The sequence below is a fragment of the Sander lucioperca genome, chromosome 7 (assembly GCF_008315115.2).
Source record: "Sander lucioperca isolate FBNREF2018 chromosome 7, SLUC_FBN_1.2, whole genome shotgun sequence".
Lineage (NCBI taxonomy): Eukaryota > Metazoa > Chordata > Actinopteri > Perciformes > Percidae > Sander > Sander lucioperca.
The window spans coordinates 9,433,499-9,460,480 of NC_050179.1; the positions used below are offsets into that span (position 1 = coordinate 9,433,499).

The window sequence follows — 26,982 nt, forward strand, 5'->3', positions numbered from 1 at the left end:
TTCAACAGAAACTATTTCTCTTACCTATTTCTTTTTCTTAATTTTCCAATCAGTGGTCACATGATTGGTGTGGCATGAATTGAATAGAATACAATAGGAGTTTAAAAAGGCAATTTTTTCTTTATAAAAATGTATGTAAATGTTTGCAGGTTATCCTGTTTTCTTTCCTCTATTCTTCAGTAATCATACAGAGCCCAAAACAATCTGTGTCTTGGCGTCAGCACTTCAAGCTCGCAGTCTCTTGATCATGAACAGCTGAGATTAGGAGTTCACACTCTGTGCCTTATTTAGTACCCTGCAGTCATCACTCTCCATTGTTTGCAGGCACGATTATCAGTGTGGGACGTCATCTCATACCACATGGCTGATTTGCAGGCAGTTGCCAGTTTATTAGGTACACCTAAAACCAATGCAGTCAAACACAATTTCCATGTTTTTTTTGTTGAAACAAGTTGTAGAGAGGTGTTGATTCAACTTTAAAGGTAATTTTGAAGGGTGTAGTTTATGGTGGTGCTGATGAACTGTATTGCACCATACCAAGAGTAATTTCTAATATTTTGTCCACCCCTTTTCAGTCAATGAGGGTGGATTAAATATTAGTTTTAGCAAAATGTACCTACTAGACTGGCAACTGAGTGTACATGTTACATGTAATGTTATGTGTGCCATTTTCAGTATATGGGGGTTCATATGTGTGATTTATTTTGCTGTCATTAATTACATGTGTAGTTTGAATGATTTTAACGCCCTCATGAGATAACTATTCACATAATATCAAACTGTAAGCACACACTGTACAGTAGCGAATCTAAACGCCCGTCTGACGAACCAGCACTCGTCCTCACAATGTTGAGTACTGGGTCGCAAAGATGTTATCTGACAAGAACAGATTACTATGTTGTAATGTTGTGTTATGTTGTAAAACATGACTGGAGAAAATATTTTAAAGTAGATTCTGTCTGGTGGCAAATAGTAGAACAAGTCCAAAAGAAAGGCTGCTGTGTGAATTCATTACAAATAAAACTATGAATCTTTCCAACAAAGTTTAAATCTACCCACTAAATTTGTTATGTTAAGACAATTCACTGTCCTGTTTAGTTCTGTCTGTCAGATTTATGTAAACTTCACCTGACATCTCATTACCTGAATGAGAGATTAACCCACAAAGACAGACTACAAATCATTTTTGTCAAAAGTTGTGTTCCAGTTTTATGTTCAGGGTTCACAAAGTCACAGATGTCTCTTTGCTGTAGAAATGGACTGTTCTTATTACTGTTTGAATCCCACTGACATATTAATCCAGGACACCATTAAATCATCGGAATCAGGTCCAGACAATTAAAAGACCAGTTTAAAAAGGTATGAAAACACATAACAATACTCTCCAACTGGCAATAGTTATAGACATTTTGCTGAAAGCCCAACAATGAGACCTACTGGTGCTACCAGCCAGCAGCCACCTGATAAAAACTATAGCCAGGTCTAGCTAATATTTTGTCCACCACTTTCATATTATACGTGAGGGTACAACATTTAATGAACAATTTTCAGTATAACACAATACGTATAATATAAATCACCAACACCACAAACTACAGCCTCCAAACTAACCATACAGTTGAATTAACACCTTGATAAAGGTAGCCTATGATTTACAGCAGGAATGTTGCAAATGTACGCCATTAGTTTTAGTTTAGTCTGGCTTAACGGATGTACATTGCTGGGATAAAGCTGTCTCCGATGCACCAGATGTTCCTTCCCTGTCGCTATCGGGGCTTCGCTCCCCCAGAACGGTTTTGATTGGTTTAAAGAAATATAAACAACCCAGAGCGTTTTTTCCCCTATTCCAGAATAGATCATGGTGTAGCCAGTACTGCAGCACTGACACAGCACTGTGGAGATGGGTCTGGCAGGCAAGATTATAGTTTTAGCTAGATATATCTAATTAAACTGAGTATATGCAGTGTTTCTGTGTCTAAACTATAAAATCACAAAACTGAACATAATCGGTAAGTAGCAATATACTGTCAGTGCTTGGTACTAAAGGTTTAAACATATTCTAGATTGCAAATGGAAATGGATCAGTTGCCATTAATAAATTGATTGATTTGAACATTTTACATGTTCCTAGAAGAAGAATTGCATACCTTTGCATTGTATTTGTTTTCTTATCAGAAAGAGTAATTCAATTCAGTTCAATTTCATGTTGTATTTTTGGCATAAAACTTTAAAACTTTTTTAAAAATAATTTGGACTCTAAAAAACATCTCAATCAGACTTAAAAACTCACCATGTGTAATTTGTCTGTAATGTAGATATTGTTAAAAACTCCTATATTTCTTGAAAAGATACTGAGGACATGACCTCAGCGTCCTCAACGGTAGCCTTTAATGAAAATACAGAATTCATTTTTTCCTCCACCTATCAGTAATCCTAACCAGAAAAAAAAACAAAAAAAACACTGGAAGGAATGTGGTATGCGTAAAATAAAATATAATATACTGGTAATGATAAATACACTCTTGAACTTAGGGGTCTGGTTGTAGAGTATTTTATTTTTTGATCAATATTCATTGATCAAGAAAAAGAAAACTGAACTGTAAATGAGCCCAAGTTTGCTTCGTATGCCATTTCCATCGTTATTGTTGGCCAGATGTTAAAAGGAACTCCAAAAATGTCTCAAGTAACTGATGTTATTGGTCTGACAGTGAGGATTTCTTCATCAAGATTTGTTGTTTCGTGTTCCTTTGATGTGAAGTCCATCATCATGTTCAACATGTCTGCTGTGAGCCACTCAAAATCTCACTAGATGGTGCTGTTCTCAACGTGCTCCTATTTCCCTGCGTCCTCATGGGACAGCCAGGTTTGCATCATGAATGGTACAACTGAATGTCTACTGTGTTTTACAAAGAAGCCTACTTAACAGACACACTTTATTTTTTGAGATATTTATTCTTAAAAATGAGTCGGGGATCTTGTCAGTCCTGACGTGGGCTGTAGAGAATTCATGCAGCTGTGCAGTATGCCATCAACGCTCTATGGTGATCTTACTAGTTTAAAGCTTTGTCACAGAGAAATCAAAAGCTGCAATGATTTTCAATATATTGATATGGATAATAATTGCATAGGATAATAGCCATGCTGTACAATACACATACTTATAAAACAATATGTTAGAATGATTAGTACAGGTTTCCTAAAGTAGGTTTTTACAGTTTTTTGTTATCCTCAACATCTAAGTGCATCAAATCATTTGAATAGTCTTTATATTAATGGAGATCTGATACATAGATATAGTGATTTAACACATACAGTACATACAGTAAAATAAACCCTTAATCAAATTTAGAGGGACATTGCGTAGCCCTTAAAAATGTAATAGATAGTTTCTGATAAAATGGTATGCAGTGGAATGATAAAACTGTACATAACTGTCATACCAGATTATAGTGGCATTTTCTTTTACATTGCCAAGTTTTGTTTTTCCTCTAGAACACACAGTACTGATTATCTAAATGAAGCCACTCTCAGAGAAAAGAGCAAAAAAAAAAGCCATTTCTGTATCAAACAGAAGGTCAACATCTTGCATGCATTATTTTAAAAGTCGTAACAATGTAAAATTAGTGAATAAGAGGGAAGAATAAATGTCAGCAACTGCATGCAGCAACAATGGTTATAATGTTAATAATTCCATATTCCATTTCCGCACCCTCACACAATAAAATCATAATACATTCCTCATTGAACTCCTCCACAACCATACTTGTAATGACAGATACTGGATTCCCTTCTTGTTTACCTTCATATGGTCAATACATGTTAAATGATGAATGAACCTGCAAATAAAGACAACATTCAACTCATTAGCCCAGTCACACAGTAGTCTTATTTTGGTTGACAAGAGCATTCAGGGATAAGATCATATTATGGATCATCTTGTAATCTATGGCCACAGACTGTTAATGCATTATGTATCATCAGGCTTTCGCTTAATAATGTAATACTTACTCAGCAGACAGGCTGCTCAGTTTGTATTCCTCTGGCGAAGATTCTTGTCTTTGTGGTTATTGGTTGAATTAGTTTTCCTTTAAAAATGAAGCAAACGACACAATCAGTTAAATGAAACATGTTTAGAGCTGAAACAATCAGTCAAATGATTGATTGATTAATTGATTGGCAGAAAATAATTTGATTCCAATTCTAATAACTGTTAAATAGATGTAGCATTTATTGAATAAAAACACAACATTTGGTTTGTCTGTTTCACGTCATTCTATGAATTAGATACTTTTGGTCAGAATAAGTGACCAACTTTAAGTCATCTTTTTGGGCTCTGCCAATTTGAGAATCATTTTTTGACATTTTGCACGTAAAGACTAAATACTAATTCAATTTTAGAAAACAAATATATAACAAAACAGTAGGTTGAAGACAAACTCTAGCTTTCTAAAGTCTGTGAAAATTATCGGTGGAATGAGCCTTTAATTAACAATGAACCAATACTTAGCTGCAGCTCTAGTGTACACTAACAGCTGATTACATGAACACAATTTCTACTTTTCACTGTGTGGAGGAGTAAACCAGACCTGGGTCCAGTAACATATTTACTTATTTATTTTGATCCTTTAATGGGAACACTTTACTTTAAGTCCCCCATTTATAAGCAGTATACACACATTTATTAAATTGTTTATCACACATATAATGGAGTTGTAATAACACTAAAAATAATAACATTATTTATATAGCACCTTTAAAAACAGAGTTTACAAAGTGCTTTGACCGACAAAGCAAGGCAAAAAAAATGTTATAGTAGCTATAAGGACATGATAATAGGGGGTGGTCTTTTTAAGTTATAGAGTATCATGGGCAGGCTTCCCTTATCAGGACAATATGCAGATGGTAACTGGTCATTGACAGAACAAAATGTCCTTCCTTGACTTTTATATTTCCCTGTGATTTACATGAATGCAGCAAAGCACCATTGGATGATGCTCCCAAGTTGTTTGTGACCCAGATTTAAGGTGTACTGTACACTGAGCTCTAAAGACAGCCAGGAGTAGATACATCATGATAAGCTACAACAAAACACACACTGTCAAGCTAAAAAAAGATAAGTTATTGAAGGTAAAAATGTTATACTTACACTGGACCTGCATGGTCATCATCTGAGGCAACAAGGGAAAATATGGAAAAAATGAAGACCAAAAACTAAAATAATCGCAAGGAAGTTGCACACTGATGATGAAGTAACAAGTGTAAATTTTTATATTTTTACAGAAAGCATCAACCATTAAGAACAGTAGCTGTGACTGACACATGGTGCACTTGAGGTTTGAGGTGTTTTTATGTTTCAACTGTACTGCATGTGCAGACTGTGTTATGGGATGAAAACAAAGCTTAGATGAAGAAACAAAATAGTAAAGCGACAGACTGTCATGCAGCAGGAAAGCCCACCTCATCAGGTCACTCACAAACACACAGAACGCAGTTAAAGGCATACCAAAGCCCGTCTACGGAAAGCCGTTCCACTCCCTATTAAGCCCGTTCTCTTAATACATCCATGATTAAGCCCCATTGTACCTACTTTGGTTGCAGTTCCACCAGAATTCCACTGGGGGTGATCACGGTCCAGTGCAAAATGAATGGGACCCTATGGAGCTAGACGGCTAAATTTGTCTCTTTCGCCTGATTGTCGTTGAGAAATCTCAGATTTGATTGTAGTTTTTGCAAGTTCAACATGGATTATAGGTCGAAAGTTGAATGAACGAGTACTTATGCCCTTTCGATTTGTTACATAACACGCTAGCATTCTGCTAATGAATGCTGATTGGTCAGTGAAGGACTGATTACGATCGGAGATCCCGCTTGACGGCATCCGAAGCAGAACCAGAATGCCAGAGTGAATATTTCGGCGTGGTCTTTAAAACATTAGCAAACCTCTTTCTAGCACGTGTATTAACAGGGAGAGTCTAACCTGTCAGCTGTGTTGTCGATGCCTCGAGAGAAAAAAGGAAGCGACTCAGAGCTTGCCATAAAGCAGAATCTCTGGCCGTATATGTGTATGACGTCATTGACATTTTAAAAGGCTTTTTAGAACAAAAAAGCCACTTTAAAAAAATCTAACACCCAGCAGTGTGTATTTTCTTAGCCTCTCCTTTCAAATGCAACATTCAAATTACTAGACAAAAAATTATATCCTGAGAAAAGTGGATTTTGAGGGGTATAGCTCCATAGAGTCCCATTCATTCTGCACTGGCCTGTGAGCGCCCCCTATATGGAACTCTGGTGGAACTGCAACCAGTTCAGAAGCCGGAAGTAACGAGAGAGTGGAACTTCTTCCCATATTAGAAATTCTTTGGGCATACTATGTAACTTTTCCCTCTTCAGTCCCCCTAGAGGTTGTCTCATTGGAACTACAGCTCGCGTGGCTGTAGTTCCAATGAGACAACCTGTAGGGGGACCGAAGAGGGAAAAGTTACATAGTATGCCTTTAAATTTAGCACATCACCACAATAAAACAAACACAAAACTCCAATTAAAAAAATGTCATGCATAGACAAGCAGCGCTCACAAAGAACAGCTGTTCACTCAAAAGAGATTAGTGAGGAGCAGTTCCATCAATATCAGCCCTCTACTCAGGGCAATAAAGTCATTGAAGCAGTATGAAACAGTGACAGTAGAAATGATTGATGAACACGAAATATTTTCAATTATTCACAGTGACTTGCATGCCATCTCACTGCTGGAGTTTGATGCAGAAACCTAAAGTTACCATGTAAAATAAAATCTTAAAAACGGAAGATTTTGAACGGCACTCGACACTTCTGTTGATGCTAAACAGAACTGTGTTGTGAACTGGAAGAAGATGAGGCTGGATGCTTATTGAAATCCAGGAAGCATGCAAAGTCTCACACTTACCACAAAAATGGTTTAGGTTATGCAATTTGGGAAAAGGGGAGGATATTACAATAATCTGTTAAAATATTGAACAGCCAAAGCTAACCTATGTAAAATTTTAGTATTAACATTTCATGCTTGAATTTGCTGTAGGACTCACACAATCTACATCCATTTTGTAAGACTGTGAAGATTCTCAAGGTGACTATCCACCATGTAATGAACCGCAATGACAATATATTCTTTCACAGTGTCACTGACTGACTGATTGTCGCAGCTCTGAGCCGTCAGTCATTCGCAGCACGTTGCATCTAATCAGCATGTCACAACATCAAAATTCTGTTTGAGAAAAAGGTTACCCAAATACCAGTAATGCATTATTTATGATATAGCTAGACTCTTAAAAAAAAGTAGTACTCAGTATAATTAGAAAATCCCAGGCTGACGCAGGTTGTATAGCTAAATAATGCGTCTCGTGGTTAAGCTGGCAGCAGCTTAGGGAAGGCACAAGGTCCTTGAAAAGCTGTTAATAATAGAAACTGTCCACCTCCGCAACACCATAGTGTCATATTTCTCATTAATATTAAATGCATGAAATTGTCCTGACAAGGTGCGACCTCCTGCAACAGTGTCTGCCTGTTGGGTCAACCTCGCCAGACTGAATTATTGAATGCAGACACAGCACAGTGTCAGGTGAAGGAATGATTTAAGCAGACACCAAAAAACTAATTGTGCCTCTTTCAGTCGTCTCATTGCCAAACACCACACTGAGGGGAGTTGGGAATTCACAGGAGAGATCCATGTCAAAGCTGAACAATAAAATCAATTTCTCCTCAGATATATTATAACCAGTGGAATCAAAAAACAGTCCTAAGCGCCACCGCTGGTGACTCACCGTCTTGTAAATCATCTGGCTTCTTACGCTTCTCATAAACGACGATGATGACGATTAGGATGATGATCTCAGCCAAAACCCCCAGAAGAGGCCATAAGGGGGCCAAGTGGCTGCGAACCCTCAGCACAATCATCTCATCACGGCTGCCGAGCATGTTGGTGGCATTGCAGTGGTACTCGCCTGGATCTAAATTAATGTCCAGGTTGACAATGTGGAGCTCAGTGTAGTTGTCTCTGCTGCTGATTAAGAAGCGTCCGCTTGAGTTGTCAATTTCCTATCGAGGGAGAAGAAAGAAGTGTACTAAATAATGTTGAGGGTTGACAGTGATGGTGTTTACATGGACACAGTTGCTTTTATATTCTTGTTAAGGTCATGAAGTAAAACCTCAAAACATATTTTTTTAATGCTATATTACAGGACCATCTTATGAAATAACAATACAGAACTTCATGGACTAGCTACTAAATTGTATTTATGTTAAATATACTGTATCTATACATTTTATTTGTTTATCTTACTCTTTTTATCTTATTATTGAGTATTATATTCTATTTCAGTGGTTCCCAACCTGGGGTCCGGGGACCCCTAAGGGGGGCGGCAAAGATCACAGGGGGGGCGCAAGTCTTTATCTGGTTTGAGGTTGAGGTAAAAAAAAAATATTTGCACATGTTAAACAAATTATGATAATACACTAGAATATATAATGTATACAAAAGTCTGTATAAAAACTATATATTTTTGTGTGACCCTTGCTGTCATCAGGTCAGCTGCTAGCTGCTGTCATCCTCGTTTTTCCTGCCGCCACGGCATCACGATTTTATGAACGAAACATGGCGGAGAAACGTGAAAGTGCTGATAACTCCTCTGTATCAAAAAAGAAAGTAAGGGAAACTTCGGTTTCGGAGGGGGGGCTCAGCTTTTCTTAGACATAAGTAGGGGGGGGCGCCAAGGAAAAAAGGTTGGGAACCACTGTTCTATTTCATTCTCTCTACCTTTTTTGCCTGGATTTTATCTAATCGTAATGCTGATTTGTTTTAATCTTACTTTTCCTATGTAGCTTAGTTCTGAAAGGTGTTGTACAAATAAAGTTTATTATTATTATGAACTCATGTACAATACATGATTTTCTATTTGGTGTAATCGTGTAGTCACAAATAAATTGCTTCTTGAGCTTGAATATTTACAGTAACTCAGTACAAGTATGGTTTCGCAAAGTATCCTTTAAAACAAGAAGATAAGAATGCAGTTGTGGAAAATGTTAGCTTAAGCTAAAGTGGATTTTAACATCTTAACCTCAATGTTTCCCTTCTGATTAGGTAGCTAGTAGAGGAGTAGTGGACTTCTTCTAATACAGGTTTGTGCACATGCGACAAAACTAAGCTTACATGCTACAGTAACCAGTTACATTACAGCCATGAACTGAACATGAATTCAAGTATATGCTTATTATTTGTTTCAATATAATGCAGTACAGTACAACACCACTACAACTACCTTAATAATTAACACATAGTTGAATGAATACCTCTCTGACAGTGTCAACAAAAACTAAACATTACGATCTTCCTAAATGTAGAATTTGTATTGGACAGCATGCAATTGTATAGGTGTACCTAATGAACACACATACCCTAGGAATGCCGTTGTCCAACTTGCGCCATGTCCAGACAGGGTGAGGGTAGCCCACAGACTTACAGTAGAGCACAGCAAGCTGGCCCTCATTCTTATTCTCACTACGTTTGTGGCCTGTAATCTCAGGAGCAGCTAAAACAAAATAACAAAACAAATAACAAAGATCAATTGTTAAAATATATTTAAGAAAGTCACAAAAATAAAGTGTTACACGTCTATTGTGGGCATACAGTAGGCAACAGTCATGTGAGTTGCAAGTAGAAACTGATAATAAGCAATGCTCTTTTTATGGCATCTATCTTTTAAATATTAGTTAAGTAAGCAATGCTTATGGAAAACGGCGAACTCCCAATAAAAGAATAAAACAGATACAATCCACCAAATAAAGGTAATTCCATTGATGTTTTCAAGCCATGATCAGGGAGCATAACATAGGAAAGACATTTTCAACATCTAATATTTCATTCACATTTCATCTTATCTATCAGGAGTGTGTGATCCAATCAAGCTGCCTGTATTATTCTACGTATTCTGTAAATTTGCCTGGCTTTTTTTCTCTTCCCAGATGAAAAGAAATGCCCCATAAAATAAAAGCAAACAAAATCCTATTTGCCTTCATAGCGATGCGTGTGACAGCAGAAAAGGCTGACCAGATTTTGCCGTTGAGACATAATCCCTTGCCATCAGACAAACAAGACACCATCTGCTGCCACTGAGCCGGGCATTGGTTAGATGGAGGTGTCAAGGGCGCCGGCTGCCCCATGAGCAGCCAACAGAGCTATATGAAATCACAGGTCTTCACATGACAGGGCTGCTAGTGCTCAAGGCCATTTGGGCCATTTTTATTGGTGACATCTCTAATGTGGCCGTGAAACTGACAAAAACGCCTGCAGCTCACAAATCAACACCTACATTTAACTTCGATGGTGGCGTTTGCTGCAGGAGCCATCGCGAAGGTGAAGACACACATGTACACTCCGGTGGCCTCTCCTCTTGGTTTTTTCAGCCTGCAGAGCAAAAACACACCTCATGTGAACCCACACCAGGCTGCTAAACTCTGTGTTTAACACTCTCGCGCGTGCGCGCGCACACACATACACACACACAGATAATTGTCCAACCACATCTTCCTTAGTAGGTACACTGTCATGTCTGTAGTGCTTTGAATATGGCTCGTCACTTTCAGTTCAGTTCTAATTATTCTTTTCTTGAACTGGCATCCATACGAAAACCAGCTTTCCCCTAATCTGCCTGTCAGTTATTTCACACACACACACACACACACACAAGTTGTATAAAGTTTTGCTGTGACTCCTACAGGTACTCAGTGTTCTTATTTGGGCTGCGTGTTTCTGGGATCTCCTCCCAGTTCTTCATCCAGTAGCTCTCCTGGTGGACACTGTGGGAGCTGGTCAGGTTGCATTGCAGTGTGTAAGAGTCGCCTTCCACAGGAAGTGTGATGGATTCAGAGGCGGCGATTGACGGCTCTGTAAGAGAGACACAGATCAGCTATGACAGAAGTGATGCTTGCTGGGACTCGTGGGTGAGGGTGTGTTGGAGGATGTATACAACAAGGCACAAAGGGTTCAAACCCAGACACCACGCCAACCACACTTTATACAAGCATATACAATATAGCACAGGAATAGAGTTGTGAATTATTTCTGGCATCCAGGGTTACTGAAGTAGAAGTCATTTTCCGTGTTGTTAGGTAACTGGGAAGTGGGAGCACTTCCAAGGCTGGGATGAAACTCCCTCAGTTGAATCATCAAAAGATGACCAACTGCATTAGAAAATATCTGGTTCTTTAAAGGTGCTCTAAGCGATGTTGGGTGACATTACTTCTTGTTGACGTTCAAAGTATTTTCAAACAAAACAAGACTAGCTCGCCCCTCCCTCCTCCTCATCCCGTCCCCTCCCCCTCCCTTCCGTGCTTCCGCGCATTAACCCCCAAACCCACCACCCCCAACTTCTTCTTGTCGGTTATTGGCTGGAACGCTGGAACACTGTTTGTGTATCTTTCGTGGTGCAGGTTGGCCAGTTTGTTATTGTTGCCGTTTGTAGAGCCTGGGCTGTCTACAGAGACCGCGTTTTTTTACAGTGTGTTCAGGGTAGGGCTGGGACGATTCATCGACGCGTCACGCGTAGAAATTAAAAAAAAAACATAGCTGCCTCCAGCAACAGCGCAAGTATGGATTATTCGCGAGTTCAACAACATGTTGAGAAAAAGGCTTGCACACGGTCTTCTAAAGTGTGGGAGTATTTTACTCTTAATGCCAACAACAACGTGGTAGTCTGTAGACTTTGTAAAATGCATCACTGAGTCAGGATAACAGCAGCAAAACACTGTAAGTTCTGCTCCCCTTTTTGCTCTGCTCCCTTTCCCTCCCAAGTAGAGTTTAGATTCTCTGCCCGAGCCCGAACTTGACCCACGGGCACAATATTTCCTGTCACTATCCCCGGGCCGGGCTGGGCCGGGCCCTTGATCAAGCATTTGTGTTTTTTTAATCATTACTTTATTAGCCTAACTGGGTGGGGAGAAAGCTACGCCTCTCCAGCTTCTCCCGTAGCTCTGGGTATATGTCCTGCACTGACTTGAGTATGAGGTAAACTGTGCTAAACTGTGTCTCCCCCATCTGTAGCACTGTCTTCAATAATTGCGCAACCAGGCCAGATTGTTTCAGATATCTCACGAGTCCTTTATAACATCAGTTATAACAGCCCACGTATTAAAAAAATGTCGGGTTAAAATCGGGCTTGGGCTCATAATTCCAGTTAATGTGTCGGGCCAGGCCGGGCTCGGACACAACGTGCACGGGCTCGGGTAGGGTCGGGCTTGATTTTTTTGGGCCAGATCTAAGCTTTACTCCCAAGCATGTGCGATTATCAACATAGTGACACAGAATGTGTTCCCAGTAGTAGCCGAACGGTACATCATGAGTGACCTAATCGATTACAGACTGTTATATTAGACACGCTGCAACTTGCCTTATGTTGGATTTATTTGATACATCTGATTTCATATGTTGCTAAAATTGCACTTTTTTTACTGTAAGATTAAAGGGACAAGAGCTTATTCATTATTTTACCTACTACTGTTAAAAAAAGCAAATACAAGCTACTCTTTTTGCACTTGCTCTGTTTACTTTAAGTTTTAATTTTTGTATTCCTCCTGAAAGTGACTTTGTGTGATTTTGTGGTTGGATTGATAGCCTAGATCTGGCTTCAGGTTGCACTAAAAAATAATTTTACTTGAACAGTGCAGTGTTAAACAATTTTAATAAATAGAGATTTGAACCTTATTGAAATTAGTTTTGTGTAAATTGTTAATAATTGAGCAATGGGAAAATAATCGCTAATTGAAAAATGAATCGTTAGATTAATCAAAAAATTAATCGTTAAACTAGTCAACTAATCGGTAAAAGAATTGCTAGATTAATCGTTTGGGACAGTCCTAGTTCAGGGGACCGGCAGCTAGCAGATAGTGAAGAGATGTTTGCTGTATGTGACATAAAATGTTGTAGCCTAAAAAACGTGTGACATCGCTTAGAGCACCTTCAATAAAAAGTTACGGTACAAGCCTATGTATTTCAGTAAGAAGCATCCAATCACTGAGCTTAAATTTCTGTTACATGTGATGAGCAAAAGCTAAAGATCACGCTTTTTACACATTTTTCAGAACAATATGCAGCTAAAATGAATATTATAGCTCAATTCCAGATGCATTGTGCAATTATCACGCTGGGGTTGTGGTCTCACACCAGCAATGATGAATCCGCCGTACCACAATGAACACGACTTCTCAGCAACAAATTTGAATGAATTTAAACTGATGGTCATGACGTAAACCTACAGTATCATTACATTAAGGAATTTATTTACCAATTTAAATACCAATTTTGGAACAGCAATTTAGACTGGGCAAAAGTTCCTCTGGAACCAGCTTCTATACAGCATACAACTAGACATTCCACAATACTAGAATACAGACAGGTCTAAACTTTCAGTGATTCTTCTCCAAAAGCTGATTAAAAAAATGCCAAAAAAAAATTAATCATCATAAAACCTTTTATTAAAGTAATCATGTTGTAAGCCAGTTTGGATGACTCTAGGTCAAGGTCCATTCAACAACTCTCTTAGCTTTACTTTAGAGATGAGAGCTCTGAAGGAATGCCATAAAAAAAACACAGAAACTCATAATAACATACATTTGTATCTGATTGAAATTCAACCTGTGGAAATTGGAGTGTTGTATTTTGCTTAATCTTGATTATCTACATCTTCTTTTTACATTAAGACACCGTTGAACCTCTAAATCTGAGTAGTCACAAGGTGAAACACTTATACATCTCGGCATCATTTTGAATTATTTTTTTAAGCTAGCGCTAAGGCAACACCTCAGATTTAGTGTACAGTAAATACCAAAATGTCTTTTTCCGATACCTTACTTTGAGGAAATTAACATCAAACCTCACAACTGGTAAATCCTGTCTAAACCTAAACACCAGCTGAATAACTACTTTGCCCACAAAAGATCATCTAAAATTGGCATGATTATAAATCTGGAGCTATCTGATCAACAAATAAGAAACATTATGGCCGGCACCAAAAAAGTATTGAGATCCGAGACCCAAGTTCAGTACCCACAAGTTTTGGTTTCCATCTAGTCCTTTGCATTTCTGATTCTGGTACAGGATTGTTTGTGGGGAAAGAAAGAATTATACTTTATAGAAGAACATGGCACTGATTGCTTGCTGCTGGTGGGTAAACAACAAACAGATGTTATCATTCATAAGATTCAGAAATAACAAGGTCACTCCAAATGCTTTTGTGTGTAAGTAGTCAGTCTGCAAAATTTGACCTTTTAAAAAACACAAATGAAACAGATCACAACTAACAATAACCAAAAGAAAAATGAAATGATTATAATGATATTCAGTTCAGGGAAATGAGAAGATGAGAGCTAAAGGAAGAGAAAAATGAAGTAGAGAGGAAATGGAGATGGGGAGGAGATCGGTCTCTACGAGGTGCAGGTTGAAGGATCTGCTGAACCGAGGGACGAGCACAATGTATAAACACTACTCAACTATGCTGGTAAAAGTACATTCATTTTCCAAGTCTGTAGGGGAGGATGGGACCTACGGAGGAAGTTAGAGGTCTGAGGGAGGCTAACGGAGGGGAGCTGGTGGGGGGGGTCCTCTACAGTGACCACTCACTCTGCAGCACCATTATAGTGGCCTGAGCGCGGATCCAGGTGGTGGCTGGATTTTGGTGCAGGTTGTTACGTCGCGGGTCATTGCTGGCTCTGCACTCATAGGTCCCGGCATCGTCCAGCGTGAGACGAGAGACACTCAACACGCTCACAGCGTTGGAGCCGTAGGCCGTGCTGATGGATACTCGCCGTTTACGGGCGCCGTCCCACAGCTGCCTGAAGGAATCAGCTTGGTTGATCTCAGCGTACCACCACTGGATTTCTGGGGTGGGGTTTCCCACCACTTCACAGTAAAGCTCAAAGGTGTCACCCGTGAGCTTAGTCTCAGAAAAAGGTGATTTCACAAAGCCCGCTGGTGGTGGAGGTGGTGGAGGTTTATGGGGCAGCATGTCCAGAGATGATCCCAAAAAAGGAAAACAGGTGGAGGATGGAAAGGCGAAACGAATAACAGGGTAAATTAAATGGGAACCAGAAAAGGAAAGACAAACAGAAAAAAGATAATGTGAAATAATCAAAAACAAACTGACAGACAAATTATCTTAAAATGAAAAAAGGTTGATTTAAATAAAAATGTAAAATATACAGTAGACTCAAATTAACATCAAACTCAAGATCAATATTTTTGGTGAGAGAGAGAGAGAGCGAGCGAGAGAGAGAGAGAGGGAGGGAGAGAGAGAGAGAGATAGAGAGAGAGATAGAGAGAGAGAGAGAGAGAGAGAGAGAGGGAGAGAGAGAGAGAGAGAGAGATGACCTCAGATCTGCCCAAGTCATTATTGCTGCTATTTCTAGGAAGCTCTCATTAAATTCTACTGGGACGTCTTTGCGAGGCTGCTCTCACTTAATTTTGTCCACTCAATGACATCATATAAATTTGTGCCGGGCTCGTACAGCACTCACATCCAAAAGTCCTCCAAGTGACCTTGTCAGTATCTTGTCTGTATAATGAAAACATCTTTAGTGCTTGTTTATATAATTATTCAATAATGGGACACAGACGCTGGGCAAACTGTATACTGTTAATTATACAGGATTGAAATGTATTCCTCTCTGAACTGAAAGCAATAAAAGTGAAACAATTGATCACGGCTGCATAGAATGGAGGAGGAGTTTGGGGGGGGGGCTGAAGTCATAAGCATGGTCTATAGGCACTGTAGAGAGCACATGAGATTGAGAGAAGATTTATAGAAACTGCAGCTCTGGGTCTCTGGGGAGCGTGTGGGCGCATAGTGATAGACCTCCGTTTCCATAGAAGCACTCTACAGCTACAAAGTGGGAAGAGGAAGAGGTGGCCAACCAGACCAAGCAGATCATCACAAGGTAGACAGACATGTCAAGCTGACATCATAGCCCTGCTGTACAGGACACAACTTGTTATCAAGACCAACACATTTACTGCCGGCACGAATAGATTCCTACATACACTCAGTTAGTAGGTACACCTGCTGTTATGTGTGTCACATGTGGGTGATCGTACTGCATTGTACTTTTTCAGTTTTCTTTCATTCTCATCACTTGAGATAATCCTGATTAATCTGAAGTTGTCCACATATTCCAAAACTAATCGTTTTCATTATCAATTTATCTATCAGTTTTTTTTTGTTGATAGTCTCTAAAAATGTTAATGTCTTAAAGCACAAGGTGAGACGTAAAATTGCCTGTGTTGACTCAAAATATATTTAATTTTAAGGCTAACTAACAATTATTTTATTATCGATTAATGTCAATTTTTTCCGATTATTTCTCCCAACTATGTACGTCTTAAAAAGCAGGCTTAAAAAACTGTTATTTTCTGCTGCCTTCTAATGCTGTTTTTCACTTTTATTTAATTTTTTATTTATTTGTACACATTCACACTTGCATTTATTAAAAATGTTTGCTTCCAATTTGTTTCCAATTCCTTTTAAAGTTTAAATGTCTGGATTTTGTGTATTTGTTTGTTTTCTTGGTGAATATGTAGAAAAGTGTGAATAAAACCGAAACTACTTTGAAACTGCCCGGTGTATCAATTATGCTATAAATTAATTTGTCTTTGCCTTTTTGCTTATAATGTATTAATGGTTTGGTCAGAAAATAATACAAAATGTCTATCCCAAATTCCCAGAACCCAAGATGACATTTTCAAATGTCTTATTTTGTCCGACCAACAATAATAATGTTCAGTTTACGATGATATAAAAACAGACAAAAGCAGTAAATCTCCACATAGGAGAAGCTGGGGACCAAAAAATTAGAGGTCGACCGATAGTGGACTTTACCGATACCGATAGCTAGGTTGGGCCGTATTTGCCGATAACCGATTAATCGACCGATAGTATTTATAACTTATACAGTTGACAAAATACATACATTGTTTCAAAAAAAGTCCAGACGCTTTTGCCAATAATCAAAATAATAATGTCATATTTATTGATATTACACCCACAGCAATGCTACACAAGCATGTGTGTTGTCTAAAACAGTTCTCCTACATATTTGGAGTCATCCAGTGCAAAAATAAACATAATGAGCACTATAATTCATATAAAGGACAAACAATCTCAAAACAGTGACGCCATTCTTCTCTGTAGAACGGTTTAGAATGGTAACAGACAATCTCTGACCTGGAGGGATCTATCTTTCCCACTTTATACTATATATATATATATATATATTTGTTCTCGCTTGGATGCCCATATAAGGCGTAATGTGTGATGGACCTGCCTTCCCATTGGTTGAAAACATAAACAAAGGCATCATGGGAGATCCCCTTGTCAGTAGCACCTACTGTCTATGGGTAGCACGGAGTTAGCGGCAGAAATGACCGAAAACGTGATGAATTATGGACATCAAGTGGATAAATCTTGGATGTAACAGTTTGGATTTAATGCTCAACAACCCCAAAAAAAGGCACAAGTTCCAGGCTGGATAGAAAATCACCTGTAAAGGCTAGAAAGACACCAAAGACACCCCCGTGACGGCTAACTCGTTAGCTTTTAGCTGCAGCAATCAGTAAGTCTCTACGTTTAACTGATATTAAATGATCTAAATATGAATCAGAGGTGCCATTTGGGATCGTGGATGAGCCTTTAGGGTTCTGATTCTGACATTTGGGTCGGACTTGCGTTTATTTTTGTCAGTGTTTTAACCGCTTGAGGTAAGTTAGCCTACTACTAATGTTTAGCGTCATCTCAGCCTCGAAAGCAAACAAATATACTGTTGTGCTGTTCTTTCTCTACTAATGCAGCATCTATTCAACAAATTAATATGTACTGTATACATACCTTTTTGCTGTCGATGCTTTAAACGAGCATCTGATGTCAGCCTTCGCACAGCATGTGCTCTCCGTGCAGCGCGCAGTAACACGTGTCGAAAATAAACAACACGAGGCATCAGTGATAGTTTTTATTTCGCCTCTAGAGGCCGCTATTGTAATGCATGATGCCAGCAGACTCTTCTCAGCTCTTGCGTACTGTGTAATGAATGACAGCGCACGCCGCTCCAGCAACGGACGCAACCATCGGTATGGATTTTTGCCGATAACGATAGTTCCACCAATCAACTATCGGTGCCGATTAATCGGCAAAACCGATGAATCGGTCGACCTCTACAAAAAATAGTTGGAGTTTGAGCTTGATAACAAACTTTGATCTGCTGATCTACTAATCAATTATTTGGCTAATTGTTTCAGCTCTAAATGTTATTTTAAATATTGTTATTTTCATACAAGCCTTTTATAATCACATACTGTACTTAGCGAGATAAAAAACTTGCTATGCTAATTTCTGGTTCATTATTCATCCCCTAAATCTGACAGCAACCTGACAACAGATGGCCATTCCTCACAGATATTTTCTCTGTATCTTCTGAATTCTGGCCACCGTCCCAGTTGTAATGTACCAACACTTATTGAGTAGCTAATTGGATGCTAAATGAATATTGTATTAGAACAGAAGTGAGACCTGATGGACAGAGACAACTAGAGATTAGAAAAAGCAACAGAAAGCAACAGAAGCATATATTGCATTTCCATGCTGGTTTTAAAGTGAATGTTCTGAAAATTTCCTCCAGTGACTGATATTATTGTAATCTGATGTTTACAGAAAATAAAAGAGATTCTATAAAATGATTATGAACATGATTTTAAATTAAATACTAAGAGTAATAAACTTTTGTAGTTTTAATGTGGTTAAACAGCCAACTGCATCATTCAAATTTAAAATGTATTCTCTTACAAACCACGTCTCTAATTGTCCTGGGATTTTGATATTTTGTGTGCAGGGTATCAGGGAGCATGAGAAAGAGCTGAGCTATTAAGAAACTCACTTAAAGAAACTCACTCACATAATCTGCAGCAATTTTAAATATTGATTAATCGTTTAAGTTGTTTAAATGCCACACATTCCCTAGTTGTTGTTGTTTTTACTAGTTCCTGACATATTGTGTTAACCAAACAATTAATCAACAAATTGAGAAAATAACCATTGGATTAATCAAAAATTAGAATAATCAATAATTGTAGCCATACTGCTAATTACACAGATAGGCTCTTATAATTTCAGGCTTATGATGTCTTATATAGGCTACTTCACTTGATGAGCTCTATGTTAATTAGTTATTTTGAAATTAAAATATAGTATATTTAACACACACTGACAATACATCCTAAAACCTTCACTATTTGTATATTTCCAATTTGCTGACAAAGCTACAGTTTGGTAAACTATACTAATAAGGGTCAAATCTGGGACTAAAATTTGAAAAATGGAAGGAACCACAACTCCAAGGTGAATAATTTGTCTGCCAGGTTATTTTTCAGAATAACTGCACTCTGGCCTGTGTACTGATGAACATCGCAACCCCACTTCTAATACAATAATATGAACCCAAGACTGATAATTCCCAAATATTCATTGTATGCACTCTGCAATGGCAAAGCAAGAAAATCCTATGTTTGCATTGATCAGTTTATTAACTGAGACTTTGTTATTACGAGTTTTTGTGGCTTCTGTATGGAAATGAGCCCCAAAAATGGTTTGGCTTCACATGTGAACAGCTATTAGCAGACACAAATGGCTTCTGTGATGTGGCTGGCTACTGTGTGCGTTAATATCTTGCATTACCAGACTCAGCCAATGGTATATATACGTATACTAACAATATCTGGTAGCCTATACAGTATACTGTGACATTCTCTGAACCATCCAGCCTTTCTATGAAAACAAGCAAAGCAGAATATATGAAAATATCACACTTTGTAGCTGTCTGTCAGATAAAAAGCCATTACATTTAAGCAGAGCTTTATCCGCTGGGGTGATTGAAGAAGAGATAATGAGTGGGTGTGCTGTATAGGAGGAGATGTCTAATGCATTCCTACATACTGTATGGTCCACTGCAGGGAAGGCCAGAGATGAATAAATTCTAACTTATTCTCACACATGCTTGCAAATCTGCACTGCACACTTATCACACTTAAGTATCCACCCCCCAAATACTCAGCTGAGATGGGTTTACACTGCCCTAAACTGTCTGGTGGCGGGTGACATTTATGAGGAGAGTGGTCAATTGGACAAGTAGAACCTTGCTGAGAAATCAATGCCATTCTGCAGTGCAGCACATCACAGCGAAGAGTTAACAGATTCACTGTTGCAAGAAGACATTAAAGCCATGGTTCCCAGTGCAGCATCTCTGCGCTAAAAATAGAAGCATGCAGCAAAATGGACTGGTGCTATTTACAGCACTTCTGAGGCCCTACATCTAATTACATAGCCTACATGTTATGTTATGCACAAGAACCTGGACTGATGCAGGGAATTGTCTCACCCTGTGAGGAGAGGAGTTGGTGATCTGCTGCTGATACTGATACTGAGCCATATCCTGACATACCTGAGCAGTGTGTGTGTGTGTGTGTGTGTGTGTGTGTGTGTGTGTGTGTGAAGGAAAACATGACAGATTGTGAACTTCAGTGGGACACCATTTCCCTGTCCACCTTCTCCTATTTCCCAACCTAATGAGCAGGACTTGCTGATTGAACGGCTTATGTATGCAGCTCCACACTTCAAAGGACATTTTAGGGACATCGCACAGGCCTCCTTGTGGCCCACTTCGGCCCAACGAATACATATTGTAGCACATTAATGATTTATTGATCCTTTATTTCAAAAGAATACCCCAAAACTGCGCTTCATTCGACTGATATCAGTTTATTTTAGTGTAACGTTAGAGATGATCGAATGAGACTTGGCGGCCGGTGAGATATTCGTGATGGACAGCGTTCTTATAACAGACACGTCTTGTAATGATTCATATTAAAAAAAAAATGCCCCACTGCACAACACGACATCCCTCCCTAAAAACCCACATTTTCGCCATGAAGTGAGATTACTGACATGTATTTTCTATAAGAGAATTTCCTACCGTTCTGGGAAGAGACGGACTGCAGCATCAGGGCTCCAAAAATCGCTACCGAGAAGGACATGACTGCAGCCCTTCGTTTGCCAGGTATCATCTTCGGAGACGGGAGATGGAAAATGCCGGTAGTCGAGCGCTAGGTGACCCGAGCGGAATATGATGATGATGCGGGATGGATTCTCCGAGGCTCGCACCTACACACACGCAATCGTGTCACGCACAGAGTGAAATGTCGCTAGGTAGACTGGCAGTGGAACCTACGGCACTACTGATAGCTTCCTGTGCAGCGATCTGCTGTCAGCCCGGCGCAGCGAGGGAACCACCTTTTTTAACCACCCGTTTAATCTTAGAATCCCGCGAGATCTTGGAGGAGCGCAGAGAAAAGTGGGTAGGATACATCACAAACACAAACACACACACACACGCGCACACGCACACACACACACACACACACACGTACACACGCACACACGCACGCACGCACGCACACACACACACACACACACACACACACACACACACACACACACACACACACACACACACACACACCGTCCTGTCATAAAGTGAAGCAAACAATCAATTAGGCCTAGGCTATATGAAAAACAATAGCCTACACAAAATGGACGCTATTGTTTTCTCAGCCAGGTTTTACCATGGTCGTTTACAATGAAAACCACTTGTTAAAATGTCTTGAAACCAGATTAAGTAACTTTATACCTGCAATTTAGGCTACAGGGTTTTTTTGATCGCTTTGGTTCTATTATCGCTATGACTATGTGGTACAATTTCACAACTCTTAGTAAAGTCCGAACTCATCACACTTGTAACACAGTCTTTCATTCAAAATTTGCCATTGTGCATTCATTTGTATCTCTCACCACACAACCAATGATTCAAAATATAATTGTTCTGTGAAACGTCATGACAACATGTGGTTTAATCACCAAAACACACCATAATAATATATTTTCAGTTTAGTCTTTTAACTACCAGTGAATCCAGTAACAAACTATGCAAAATAGGCCTACATGTTTCAAATCGCCATTAGAAGTGCTGAAAGTAAAATGCTACAGTAGCCTAGTGTAAAAGACAGATTACAGTTTTCACATTAGGTAATAGCCTACACTTACATTACCCAACATTTACAAAATCTATCATTTCCATATCTATCAAGTGTGTAATCAAGTTGCAATCAAAGAAGACATCCTCTACAATAATTTGGCCAAATTTGTTTTTACATTACTTTTCAGATATACTTTGTAACATAGATATACTGTAAAATCAAATGTACACGGTTACTGTAAATACTGTAAAACAAATTACTGTAACTAAATGAAAACCAAGCATAATACTGTATTTAGCACACATTACATTACAGTAATTTGGATCAAGCCTGTCTTGAGCTTTTGGCCATAGATTTTCATCCATATTACAATGAATGTCATCATTGTTCATTCACTTTGGGAAAAAACGTTTGGCGTGGTGAATCCATGTTGACATTGGTCTACACTGATGTCATCACATACCCACCTCTCTGAAGGATCCCTTGTTCCTGAGCTCTTCATTTTCCTTGCTGTCTATCCCCCCACTGTGTAATTCTGTGTGTTAGTCAATTGAACATGTGATAACATGTTTGAAAAAAACAGCCATTTTGATGATCTGCTTTGAGTTTTGTAGAGTTGTGATGTTTTACTTGCGATAATAGTACCAAAGCGATAAAAAAAACTAACAGTGCAGTGATTTGGAATGTTAGTTAAAGTTTTGACTGGAACTATGTTTTACTGGTTTTAACAAACGAACATCTGCCAACCAATTAGGAACGAGTATTTCTCAGGTAGCCTATTGATACTGTAAATGGTATCATTAACAAACTGCTAGGGCTGAAACTGTGCCATGGGTCAAGCATTCTCTCAGGCTGACTAAGCCCTGACCTCAATGGCACTTGGGGCTTAAAGTAGACTTTTAATCCTATTTCTCTTTGAACTAGCCTAATATAGGGTAATGGCAGCCTCACACATACAACATAGTAACCATAGAAATAAAATGGATAGAAAGGCCATTGGTCTATTTCCAGTGGTCATTTGATTGGTACAAAACAAAATGGCGAGGAGTTGTCACGGTGACAATATGCGTGTTGTCAGACACTTAGAATATTAATCTGAGCCTGTGAAGGTAAATACAAGCTAGACAATTGCCCTATTAACTTACATTGTAGCTTGTTTCGCTGCTGCCGACTGTAGCCATCTTTCTTAATACTGGACAAACGTCAAAGATTGTTATTCCCATCAGTCAGGAAAATGGGGTCCAGGTTGAAAAAAAACGTAGTTACCCTTTAAGTAAGTCATGTCTAACTTTATAAACTTTTCCAGTCAGACCCAAGGTAATTAAAATAATTGATAAGTCATTCAATTGTCAGTTCTATGTAAAAAATAATAATACAAACTAGGGCTGGGACGATTCGTCGACATAGTCGACGTCATCAATTACATAAATGCGTCGACACAAATAATTTGCGTCGACGCGTTACTAAATAAAATAAATAAATAAAACTTGCGTGCAAATTAAATAATGTAATGCAGAACTAATGTAATGCGGAACTACTGTTAGATACGCGGGTTCTAGGGACACCTAATCTGTAGCCCCGCCTTAGCACTGAACAAGCAAGGGGGTAATGCCCAAGGGGGTAAGCTTCGCTTCAGAGCTCGAACCTCCTATGGCGCCATTTTGATGCTACAAAGCGATCACCCGACGTTAGCATTCCATTGACTGCCATTCATTTTGGCGTCACTTTGACAGAGAATAACTTTACATCTGAAGCGTTTAAAGACTTTATTTGTCCATTGTTTATTTCTAAAGAAACACGACAATGTATAAAAGGCTCCATTACCTTGTACCTCACGTTATGGCTCCGTAGTATACGTTTTTGTAAAAATAGGCTAACGATTGTGTCATAACCACGCGACTTACTGTTGCATAGTAGAGGAATTACCGTATAGTACAGGAGAAGCGCGCAGGCAGTTTGGACTTACATTAGCTGTTTAAGTTTAATTCCTAATGTTAACTAGCATTTTAGTTAGCATTAATTAGCCTGTGCCTATATTATCTCCTTACATATTGCTACGCTCTCCATCTCTGCAAGATTGGGAATGATTGAGATTTCTCTTGGCACAGCTACCAGAAGACTTACAACTTTCAGACAGGTTGCTCACGTCACATTTAGATACAACTAATTAAAGTTAAATTAAAGGGAGAAGAGCTTGGATGTTAAACACGAGCTTATTCATTATTTTACCTACTGTTAAAAAGCTAATACAGGCTACTTTTTTTGCACTTGCTCTGTTTACTTTAAGTTTTTATTTTTGTATTCCTCCTGAAAGTGACTTTATTTTGTGGTTGGATTGATAGCCTACATCTGGCTTCAGGTTGCACTAAAAAATAATTTTACTTGAACAGTGCAACAATTTTAATAAATAGAGATTTGAACCTTATTGAAATTTGTTTTGTGTAAATTGTTAATAATTGAGCAATGGGAAAATAATCGCTAATTGAAAAATGTATTGTTAGATTAATCGAAAAATGAATCGTTAGATTAGTCGAGTAATCGAAAAAAGAATCGCTAGATTAATCGTTTAAAAAATAATCGTTTGGGATAGCCCTAATATGAACATAATTTGTGTACATGTTTGTGAAAAACAAAGTTAATGTTCAGCATATGCCTAAAAAAAACTTTTGACTTGAAGTTGTAAGATACTTTTCAAAACAAAATTAGCCAGAATTACCTTTGGACCTAACACACTTTGTACAAGCATGGTTATAGACACAGAGTCAACATAAAGCTTCCTATAGTTAGTCTCAGTAAATGTTTTGTGCTGCATTGTTTTATCATCCAGTTGCACATATTGGTCTTTTTGTCATTCTGTATGCATATTTTCTTATAGTTTATTATAAGTTCTGGAATAAAGTTGAATCCTGTCAAACTGCTTGTCTGTTATTTTCACTTGTAAAATGGTGATGTTGTTAGCTTTTACTTTTAAAGTCACCAAACGTGCTATAATGATGACAGGAAAACAGAAAGGCTACAGGAAATGTCTTATAACACACACATCCTGCAAGATGCAGACATGATGTTGTGATTGGTGCCTTTGTCAGCGTACATTTTTTCATAGGGAGCAATTAAATGGCAGGATCAGATAGGCATACCTTTTTGTATTTTATGAGCATGCTAAAGCTGATGAATTCAGTTTGCAAGTTCTCACTTTAGCAGCAGAACACATCATGATTTTACAGACTGAGTACTCTTTGTGACAAGTAAGCTGAACTTTATGTGTAAAATCATTGAAATGCCCCTTTAACCTTTAGTTAACGTTTTAGACTTTTTTCAGTTTAAACCCGCATATAGCCTCATTTTAGTACTCATATACTCATCTTATTTATGTTATTAAGCGTGCATGCCTTTCAATATCAAATTACTTTTCAGATTCTGGTCTAAAAGTAATGTTTTGTTTGACCTAGATAAATTGTTTTATTGGGATTGGGATGATATAAACAAGAAGTTATAACAAGTTTAAGAGGACAGCAAAAGTGCCAGAGTTAAAAGAAAGGAAACTCCCACGATAGAGCAATGATCAAAACAAGAATGAAAGAGAGAAAAGATTTCACTTCCTGGAAGCAGGCTTCAAGAAGAATATTTTTCTCAAGGCATTCTCTGTAAAGCTTAAGGTAAGTAAAAATGTAATCTTACTGTACAAATAGGCCTATTAGTGAGTGAGTTAGGTGAACATATGAACAAAGAAATCAAACCAAGAAAAGCCTTCCTCAAAAAGGCATTAAGCCATCTTTATATTTTCCTCATAGATGTTTTCTCTCACTTTACATCTGCACTTCTCTTTTTGTGTTTAGAATTCATTATGGAAGCAAACCAACGACTCAAGTTAAGACTCAAGGATTACTTTGAACACAGCCCTGTTGTCAAATGTGTTTTTTTCCTTCCTCCTGGCTCTTGTAGAGAGGGTAGTGGAGGGGGAATTTGCCTGCCCTTGCGATCCTCAATGGAACGCCGTGTTTGTGGCTGCATTTTTCGTAATTCCTGCCATCATACCTTTTCTGCTAATGGTGATAATCTATAAATGCAAGTCTCCAAGTTTGTCCAGCTTTATCCCTCCTTTTATTTGGGTGGTTCTCCTTTTCCTTAATGGCCAAATGTGCAAAGACATACTGGCCAGGCACATTTGTTTCTGTTGACAAAACTTATCTGAAGTGGTGTACGCCAACCAACACAACAAGATACTCATCAGAAGAACTCATGGCTCATTCTCACATACTGTTGGTTTGTTCTCAGGTGAGAAAATTATCTTTTGTTTCATTTGTTTAGGCAAGATGTCAGAAATGTATTTGTAGAGTAAGAGCATCAGTGTTGATGAACATCTTGGTTCTCTGTCTTACTAAATTCTCTGTCAACTGTCTACTCTTTAGGCAATCGGACTTGGTCTGCTTACATTTTTATCTGTGGTTCTCTTTGTATATGCTATAAGGAAATGGTAAAAAGAAGGGGCTATTGTTTCTGAATTTATTGAACTTCAGCAACCCACAAGATCCAGAAGGAACAAAATAATGGATTATGTTATATTTCAGTATTAGTTATGCCTTGTTATGCAGAACATAGACAGGAAGAGCGTCTTTAAAAACACATGATTAGAAAAACATACATATCCATCTGTTAACCCTCCAGTCTTTAGTTTTATTTCGCCCAGTTGTTCTCCATAATTTGGTATTGCAAGCAGCGTCTTTATTTCCTGCCAGCTGTGAGTTTTGCCATCTTTTATAATCCTATGCTCTATGTCTGTTGTATGGAAGAAGGCAAGTGTTTGCTAACATGCAGTGGTGAGATGTAATTTACTCAAGTACTATACTTAGGTACAAATTTAAAGTGCTTGTACTTGTCTTTTCATGCCAC

At 38.4% G+C, this 26,982-nt stretch overlaps 1 protein-coding gene and 1 long non-coding RNA gene across 4 annotated transcripts; one reads left to right on the forward strand and one right to left on the reverse strand.

Moving 5' to 3' along the window:
* Positions 1 to 2,932: 2,932 nt before the first annotated feature.
* LOC116038373 (neuroplastin-like) lies at positions 2,933 to 21,344 on the reverse strand. 3 transcript variants are annotated; one of them, XM_031282720.2, is made up of 9 exons: positions 21,033 to 21,344; positions 14,644 to 14,991; positions 10,746 to 10,914; positions 10,340 to 10,434; positions 9,426 to 9,559; positions 7,796 to 8,069; positions 5,147 to 5,168; positions 4,009 to 4,085; positions 2,933 to 3,836 (listed from the first exon to the last, which is right to left on the reverse strand). In XM_031282720.2, the coding sequence occupies exons 1-8, from the start codon at positions 21,121 to 21,123 to the stop codon at positions 4,025 to 4,027; spliced, it is 1,194 nt and encodes a 397-aa protein (XP_031138580.1). In that variant the 5' UTR covers positions 21,124 to 21,344; the 3' UTR covers positions 2,933 to 3,836; positions 4,009 to 4,024. The 3 variants fall into 3 exon arrangements, with proteins under 3 accessions (XP_031138580.1, XP_031138581.1, XP_031138583.1); XM_031282721.2 differs by having other exon boundaries at positions 5,147 to 5,153; positions 21,033 to 21,342; XM_031282723.2 differs by lacking the exon at positions 14,644 to 14,991 and having other exon boundaries at positions 21,033 to 21,337.
* A 4,852-nt stretch (positions 21,345 to 26,196) lies between these two features.
* LOC116038374 lies at positions 26,197 to 26,567 on the forward strand. The gene is made up of 2 exons (XR_004102098.2): positions 26,197 to 26,367; positions 26,502 to 26,567. It is a non-coding gene; the product is annotated as an uncharacterized LOC116038374 (long non-coding RNA).
* The last annotated feature ends 415 nt before the right edge of the window (positions 26,568 to 26,982 follow it).

What these genes read in the sequence shown, in the direction of transcription:
- LOC116038373 (XM_031282720.2), bottom strand. Translation starts at nt 21,123, where the DNA reads ATGATACCTGGCAAACGAAGGGCTGCAGTCATGTCCTTCTCGGTAGCG. An exon ending in GTCCGTCTCTTCCCAGAACG is followed by an intron (nt 14,992 to 21,032) that starts GTAGGAAATTCT and finishes CTCCACCACCAG; the next exon opens with CGGGCTTTGTGAAATCACCT. An exon ending in GCCAGATGATTTACAAGACG is followed by an intron (nt 5,169 to 7,795) that starts GTGAGTCACCAG and finishes TTGTTGCCTCAG; the next exon opens with ATGATGACCATGCAGGTCCA.